This window comes from Sardina pilchardus, chromosome 8, assembly GCF_963854185.1.
Source record: "Sardina pilchardus chromosome 8, fSarPil1.1, whole genome shotgun sequence".
In the NCBI taxonomy this organism is placed as follows: Eukaryota; Metazoa; Chordata; class Actinopteri; order Clupeiformes; family Clupeidae; genus Sardina; species Sardina pilchardus.
In genome coordinates, this window is record NC_085001.1 from 24,668,662 (window position 1) to 24,677,429 (window position 8,768).

The 8,768-nt window shown below is 39.8% G+C and overlaps 1 protein-coding gene across 1 annotated transcript; it reads left to right on the plus strand.

The window, feature by feature from the left end:
* The first annotated feature begins 4,552 nt into the window (after positions 1-4,552).
* Positions 4,553-8,321, plus strand: LOC134089611 (sialic acid-binding Ig-like lectin 15). Its single transcript, XM_062544069.1, has 5 exons — positions 4,553-4,614; positions 4,719-5,084; positions 7,034-7,423; positions 7,570-7,642; positions 7,734-8,321. The coding sequence occupies exons 1-5, from the start codon at positions 4,560-4,562 to the stop codon at positions 7,753-7,755; spliced, it is 906 nt and encodes a 301-aa protein (XP_062400053.1). The 5' UTR covers positions 4,553-4,559; the 3' UTR covers positions 7,756-8,321.
* Positions 8,322-8,768: the final 447 nt, after the last annotated feature.

Below are 8,768 nucleotides of genomic sequence, written 5' to 3' on the forward strand. Positions count from 1 at the left end.
GGGTGGCACCCCTAAATCTCAATGGAATTCCTCAAAACTTTGCAAAAGTCATTTATGATAATAAATTATTACAAAATGCAATGCCAGCCTAATTAATATTTTGAAATTAAAATTTCCCATTCAAATTTGATGCACCCTACTGTGCGTATTAGCAACAAGTGTCTTGAATTTTGAGTCGTTGTGTGTAATAAATGACGCCGGGTGTGTTCATTGTGTTCAGTTATTGCTGACTGTGACAAGCATTTTGCATCACATGAGCTTTCATTTGAGAATATGTTTTGCAACATGTGTTTTAGCAAGGAAAAATGTGCTTAGATTTATGAGAACGGAGGATTGTGTTTTGTGAATTGTGTCTTCATGTGAAATGTGTTTATGGTATTGAAAAAATATGTCTAGATTTAGTAAATGTGTTTAGACAACTGGTAATTTGGTTTAGAGGATTGGCTTTTGTGTTTTAGCATTTGAGAAAAACTATTACTGCTTTTTCTATTCATGATGCATAAACAGACCAGCCATTTCCGATCTATGCACTCTAACAGTTTCAGTGGTTGGCCTTTGTGGTGTGTGTGTGTGTGTGTGTGTGTGTGTGTGTGTGTTTGTGTGTGTGTGTATACAGTATGTGTGTGTGTGTGTGTGTGTGTATACAGTATGTGTGTGTGTGTGTGTGTGTGTGTGTGTGTGTATTATCTGAATGGTACACTTCCCTTTCTTCTTTCTGATGTGTTTGAGGTTCGTCAGTTTTCAGCTCTGGTGTAGCCTGTATATCTCTCCACCAGATCTGTGCCTGTGTGTTTTACCGCCATTTTATGTATGTGGCAGCTATGCAGCTATGCAGCAATCACAGTCCAGCTAGGAGCTCACCAGGCTCTGTTGGTTCACTAAAAACAGCCTGGCCTGCATTATTATGAATGCAAATACTGTACGTTATATATACGTTATATATTAGTTATTATAATATATGTGTAGCCCTAAAACTACTGGGTAGGTCCTGCAGTGGTGTGAGACGTAAACAAGGTCTGAACGAGGCATGAGCAGAAGACAACAATGCTATTTTTAAACACAGCAAGGCAGAGATCACACCGATACAGATCAATTAGTCAAAGCTTAAATTTAGCTGGTTGAGTTGGGCTACACTGAATGAACATACTAATGTCAGCTGAAAAATTGCAGTGGGTGCTGTTATGTTTTTTTTTTTTTTTTTTTTCATTTCCAAGTAATTTCAGTTTAACTGTGTCAAAACAACACAATGCAATCCTGAAGTACGCAATTACAGTAAAATGACACAACTTTTTACCAACAAGCTCTTCATTATACAGATGGTACGGGTTGAGAATGCTCCTTTCTTTGCCGCACATCGGGAATGCCGCAGGTGCGGATTTGTAATTAAAACTGCAACCGCAAGGGGGCAACATAAGACCGCCCTAATAAGAAGCAGGTTCGGCTCATGCCGGAAAAACGCGAAAAAACCCGGAGACACCGCGCTGGTGACAAGCGGAGAAAAGAGACATGACGCTCAGCATCTCAGATCACAGTTGCAGACCTTTCGAATGTTTTACCTCACAGCTAGGCTATGTTAATTTCAAGACAGCAAAACCCCACACCAGGCCAAAACCCCACCATCATGCCAATAGCCAGGCTCATTGGCATGACAGTCAGAGCACATGCTCAACCGTATAGTGACAGCACTCCGTCACACTGTCATGCGGACCAATGCCATCATGTGGGTATACAGTATACTGTCGTTTGCTCAATTGGCCAGTAAGTACAGCTGCACCTAAACTTTGGAGAGGAGACCTTGGAGACTTCTGGAGGCAGATTACTTGAATTCAATGATAAAGTAAATGTTGGTTGGTATGGTCAGTCTTGTTTATCATTAGAACTTTTTGGCCAACTCTGCAAGGCAGCATTTCTACAAAAATAATACAAATAATCATCCCAGAAGAGTCTGATGATTCATGTGACTGAACGCCGCAAAAGCATTGCTAGCTGACCATGTGTGTGAGTATAACTTGGATGCCCTACATTTGTATGCATCAGTCCCTGAAACAAAGTCAAAAGTTTGGGGTTCTGGTCATTTATGCTGTGTATTAGGTTATGAAACTACTGTAGATGTATTGCAAAGCGATACAAAATATGACCACCGGGCAGTCCTGCATATTCTCTCCGCAAAAATAAATCACGCTTGTCAATTTGTTTCCATCTCCTACTCCATCCCCTACTACTGCAACTTTCATGTATGTAAATTAGTGTGTGTGTGTGCGTACTTGCTTTTGTGTATGTGTGCTTCTCTGTCTGTGAGTTGGTTGGGGTAATGGTGTGTGTGTGTGTGTGTGTGTGTGTGTGTGTGTGTGTGTGTATGTGTGTATGTGCATGTTTGTGTCTGTGTGGGGGGGTGCATGTGTGTGGGTGTGTTTGTGCATGTTTGCATGTATGTGTTTATGTGTGTGTGCATGCAGGTGCGTGTGTGCGTACTTATGCCTGCCTGTCTACTGTGTGTGTGTGTATGTGTGTGTGTTTGTGTGTCTGTCAACCATGAACCAAATTACACAAACCTTGGCATACATTCAGAGTCATAATTCCAGATATAATGATCCTACACTTCCAATCTTGTGCAGTTTTGACTATGCTTTCTCATTTTTCACTAGGTGGCACTATACATGATATGAGTGGTTATGGGATGGGTTGACATGGGTGCTGGATGCTACGGTCATACACACACACACACACACACACACACACACACACACACACACACACACACACACACACAGTGAACATTATACACATCCAGACACATAAAACAAGCAGGCAAGCAGACACACCCAAAAGCACACTTATAGACAGCGAAGCACTCATACACAAAAGCAAGCGCACACATGCACACACTCATTTACATACATAAAAGTTGCAGTAGGGGATGGAGTAGTAGGTGATGGAAGCAAAAGCGTGATCGATATTTGAATGTGCAGGACTGAGCGGCGGTCATATTGTGTATCGGTTTGTGGTACAGTACATCTAGTTATATCACAGGATTGCCTTGTTATGAAACTGTGGGCATCGTTCAAATGACTCTGTATGCTTGGATAGCCCGTCAACCAATCAGACCAACGATCCGGTGCGTCTTTTGGACAAGCTAGTTTGTGATTGGACCCAAAGATTGTGGACAGGAAGCAGGGGAGACAGATGTGCAGGTTTCCAGCCTGAGCTGCCGGGCGAAATTCAAATTCGGCAGGTCAGGCAGGGTTCACCCTGCCAAGAAATGTTAGTGATTGACTTGGAATTATTGTTGTTTTTCTTTTGTTTCTCTTAGTTCTCCAGACTGGTATGTGCTCAGCGTCCAAGGTGTAAATAAAACGTTGCCATTTTGACAAACACCAACAATGTCTCCAGTCTTTCCATTGCCACAAGGCCATCCCAATCACACTCGTCCACAAATCTTGTTAACATGAAATCCTCATACATACAGTATGCCTATATGCCTGTGTGACATAAGGTGACCAGATGTCCGAGACCAAAACCGGGGACATAATCCCAGAAATGTGGAAAAATGGTTGAAATACATACAAGTTTTATTTAAAAAAAAAACGGGGACATTTTTACAGGGGCAGTGTGTCTGTATTTTCCTGGGGACAGGCAACCAAAACGGGGACTGTCCCCTGAAACCAGGGCGACTGTCACCCTAGTGTCCATTGCCGCAAGGCCATCCCAATCACACATGTCCACAAATCTTAACATGAAATCCTTATATGCCTACAGTATATGCCTGTGTGACATAAGGTGACCAGATGTCCGAGACCAAAACCGGGGACATAATCCCAGAAATGTGGACATAGGTAGTAGTTTGTCTGTATTTTCCTGGGGAAAGGCAACCAAATATGGGGACTATCCCCTGAAACAGTATGACAGGGCCCACCCTACAACTTACACTCCCGTGAATGAAGAGCCGTGTGCTGTGACGAGGCACAACTATGGGCCTTCCTGACAGTCTATTGAATTCTGTTAATTTATTATTAATTTTATTTATTTCACATTACAGTAATACCACAACGGCACACTCCTACCACAAGTGTTCAGAGCCGATTCTGAGAAAGACACACCCTACAGTACCTAGAACTGCAGCTGTCCAGCATCGACGCCGACACACTCAATTTGATCTTTTCAAACCCTCTACCAAAGGTTCTCTTGTTGGCAAGATAGGACTTGAAGGGTTTTTACATAGTGAAATTCAATGGAGAGCAATGATTGTCTTCTGATAAACACTGGAAACTAACTCATTTAGTGCAACAAGAAACATTTCTCAGTTTTCCAACCAACATGATTTTTTTGCATTATTACAGTAAATGCTATGCTGGACTACAGTGTAATTATGTCCATTCAATTGTAGGTGCAAAGGCTTATAAATCATGAACATTAGCTCTATATATGTAGGAAATGACAATAAGAAAAGCTGTTAGACGGAAGTGCAGGAAATAGTTGACAAAAAAACAGAGGTCAGCTTGACATGTGAGAACGGGGATGTGAAAGTCATTCTGAGAGACTGTTGTCAGGTTCATTCTGTGATGTCTGTGATGATGTTGTGCAGTTCCCTTTTAGTCTTCATCTTCTCTCTCAGAGGTAATCATTATTCGTATAGATAATTCTTTATGATGTACATTTTGAAATGTGATCATGTTAAAGTAAAACCTGAATACTGAGCATACTCTGTCTTTCTGTATTAGGTGTGAGTGCCAGTGGCGTATTAGTAGTCTATGCAAACAAATCTGCTGAAGTTGCACAAGGAGAAGATGGCCTCCTCCACTGCAGATTTGACAAGGGAAAAAAGGAGACAGACGAAGGAGACATAACAGTCATTTGGCGTTCAGAGGACAAACACACAGGGCCAATAATTTTTCAATGTTCAAAGAACAGTAGAAACTGTTCGAGGTCAGTTGGTCGGTTTTCATTGGTGGGAAATATAGAGAATGACAATGCCTCTCTCCTGATTACGGATGCTAGGATGAGTGATGCTGACACATACTTTTGTCGTGTGGAGTTGACTGGTTCAGACAAATACACTGCTGAAGGATTAAATCTCAAAGTCACAAGTAAGAAAGAAATGTTTTTATAATCTCTAATCAGGGTATGATGTGGTGCTTATTTCTCTTGATTTGTTGTTGCTGTGGGTGCGCATACAAGACATGTTCTATCCTCTCTTTTTTTTCATTTTTCTCTCATCTTTCTCCCCAAACCAATTAAGATCTGATGTTCAGAGAGAACTACAAGTACTATGTCTTTTATTTAGAATGAAACTTGCTTAGTCGGACATTAGTGAACCTCATACACAGTAGACCACCTCTACTGTCAAGCAATGTACAGTATGCACTATTAAAACATGATGGGCTAATTTGCTGTGCATGGATAAAGCCAAGACCTGAACTAAATAAGGAGATCTCCATTGAGAGGACTGATCTTAGTCCAGGACCAAATTAAAATCCATATATGAGAAACTGTCTGAATGTACTGTACACAGTGGACTACAAAGTTACATCGGTTCCGCATGCTCACAATGCAACAAAATGATTTAATCAGTTGTAGGCAAGAGACAAAGGATAAGACATGTAGGGCCCTTATAATAATGCTGAGCAAAGTGCAAAGTCAGTTTATGAGTGAAATTCTCATACATAAACTAACGGCATCCATGGATGGATTACTAAACAGGACTAACAGGCCGATGTTCCCCATATCCATAATATCTGAATGGGGGCCCTCAATCAAATAACAATGTATATATTCTGTGATGTGTCTTAATAGGGGCCCTCAATTGTATAACATGGTTTATGTTGTTCACCCCAGATGGGGCCCCTCAGTCATATAACACAGGTCATGCTGTGTGATAATCATGTTTTGTAATTACATCTTTTTCTCTTGAAACTATTAAGTAAGGGATAATGGACGACACGCCGTTCGATTAGTTAATACACATTCTAATTCATAGAACGGCCCAACGCGAAGCTGGGGTACGCAAGATGAGAAGGGCTATGTCGGTAAGGTGTTAAAATTAACTTTTCAAATGTTCTTTAATAAATTCATGAATAACTAAATCATGTTGAATCGGGTTATAATGATATAGAAACATGACATTAAAGGCAGTCCTTTGTAAACTCTATAGTAGGCTACGTATAATTTCTAAAAAGGCCGCGTATTAACACATGATGCCTGGAATGCGTTAATAGAATGTGTCACTTTTTAATGTGTCGGATGGTTGGGGTACGCGAGCAGAGTCAGGATTTAAAAGGGGTCCATGAGGGAAACGTTTGGGAACCGCAGATTTAAGGGGGTATTTTTCAATATTCTCTTCTGGGGGGGCCATGTCCCTGAACCCCCTTGCTTAGCTGAGTTACAGTACCAACTTTCTGAGGGTGACCCCCTTAATGTCTGTGGCCACGGGCCCAGTTGTTCATAATCTGTCCAGGACGGCGTGAGACAGCTTTTAGCTGAACCATCGATGATGGTGCTTATGATCTTTCTCATGGTATTACATAACATTTTTCAAAAGGATTTTAGTTAGGCTATTAACTTTAGACTTCAGACATTAGACTTTGCACTTTGCGCAGCATTTAAATTAGGGCCCGAAGTTAGTAAGCCATTACAAGAAGTGGTCATGGAGCCTTGGTAGCAACAGCCCCACCAAAGTTTCACAGTCTTATGATCGTGTAACAGCTCCTGTAGGATTTAATTGTGGATTATAATTACATTATTTCCACAAAAACGAAGCAATATAACAATAAAAAATCAAAATAACACAATATAATTTTTACATTACATGAAACAAAATAAAAATATATATACTGTATTTGAGGTGGATATTTGAGGTTGGCTGTGTTTTAGAAACTACTTGTGGCTGCAAAACAAAATCACAAAACCCTGCTATTTGTGTGCCTTCACAAATCAAGAGGCCATGTCTTTAAAAGATACATTGTGTAAAATGACCTGACTCAATAAATCAATCAATCCTCAAATACAGTACTGTATGCATACATTTTAATTCCAACAGAGCCTCGAAAGCTTCACAGTATCTTTGTCCGCATTGATGAAAATGGGACAACGTTTGTGACGTGCATCGTCATTGGAGACCCACCTCCCTCTGTGATGTGGGTAGAGCCAAATCTAACAGCAGCCTCAGATGTGGATCAATTGAGCAGCTATGCAACTTTATCTTCAGTTCCCGTCCAGGTTTTTAATGTCACATACACCTGTCAGATCAGTACGAGTAAAGGAATTCAAAACCTCTCAATTTCCTCTACAAGCTTATGCAACAATATGCGAAGTGACAACGTGACAAACAACCAATATGATTGGAAGTTGATCTTGATCTTGATTCTGATGTGTGTGTTGATTCTTGTCGGACTTGCTGTCGCTACATTTGCCTTAAGGCGTCCTAGAGGTGAGTTTTGTATTAAATGTTCCAGAGGATATTCCTCATTTCTTGATTAATAAATTAAGTTATTATATGTATTAGTCAATATCAAATGTAAACACAAATTCAATAAATGTTTGTCACTAATGACACGCATGATTAAATCATTACAGAAGGCAAAAAAGAAGAAATTGAAGTGCAGCCCACATATGGTAACGTGTTACCACCACCAAGGAGACAGCAGAGGTATTGTAAGATGATTTCTAATTGATTGATTAAAAGCCAGTTGGACTTTTATGGACACTTAAAGTGAAATACTGTACTTTGTGTTTTACAGGATGAACATCTACAAAGAGTAGCCATTCATGTCATTTTTTTTTTCCAGTTGGGGAAAAGGACATTTTGATATTTGATTGAAATGATCATTATTTTGATACATTTGTTTTCTTTTGTACACATACAGGTCAAACGTCTGAGGTCACTTATACATTTCCATTCCTATCCATTATAGACACAATTCCACCTGTCTTGCATTGTTTATTTTAATCAGGGCAGCAGTTTTCAGATTACATTATGTGCTTATATAATTAATTGCAAAAGGTTTCTCCAATGTTGCTGATAATGGGCAATGTAGATACTGCATTAAAGATCAGCCATTTCTTTCTACAACAGTCAAGAATCCGTCTACAATTATGTAAGCACATAATGCATGTAATCTGAAAACTACCGCCCTGATTAAGAAAACAATGTAACTGATCGCAGCTTCTGTCTATAATGGAGTGGATTGGAAATGTATCAGTGATCCCAAACTTTAGACTGGTAGTCTTTGTGTATCTCACTATCTCTCTTTATCTCTCTCTCTCTCTCTCTCTCGCTCGCTCTCTCTCACACACTCTCTCTCTCTCTCACACACACACACACACACACACACACACACACTTACAGTATGTTACTTTTAAAAGACAATTGTCTGTAACATTTTATATTCAATTACATCCTATGCTGATATGTGGATATGTCCTTGTCTTTAAATATATATTTTTTCAAAACAGCACCTTGAAGCACCTTTCTTGGAAAGTAACCTTTTGAAGAATGTCTGCAATTCCAAAATTGTAAGTTCCAGTAACTTTCACTAGGTGGCAGTGGTTTCATACTGTAGCTCTAGTTTCTAACACAGACCTCAGAGTTGAAAATGTAAATCCTTGTATCATATAGAGATTTAAAGTTAAACTTTCAGTAGTGAATATAAACCCTGAGGTTAGGCATAGAGGTTGTGACATTGAATTGTTTTGTCAAGATTCAGTGATTAATTCTGACACTGACAGAATTTTCAGGGACAATGAGCCTAAAAAACTTTTTTTTTCTTTTTTTT

Coding starts and splice junctions, on each gene's coding strand:
- LOC134089611 (XM_062544069.1), top strand. CDS start 4,560: ATGTCTGTGATGATGTTGTGCAGTTCCCTTTTAGTCTTCATCTTCTCT. Junction 4,615..4,718: donor CTTCATCTTCTCTCTCAGAG/GTAATCATTATT, acceptor TTTCTGTATTAG/GTGTGAGTGCCAGTGGCGTA. Junction 7,424..7,569: donor TGCCTTAAGGCGTCCTAGAG/GTGAGTTTTGTA, acceptor AAATCATTACAG/AAGGCAAAAAAGAAGAAATT.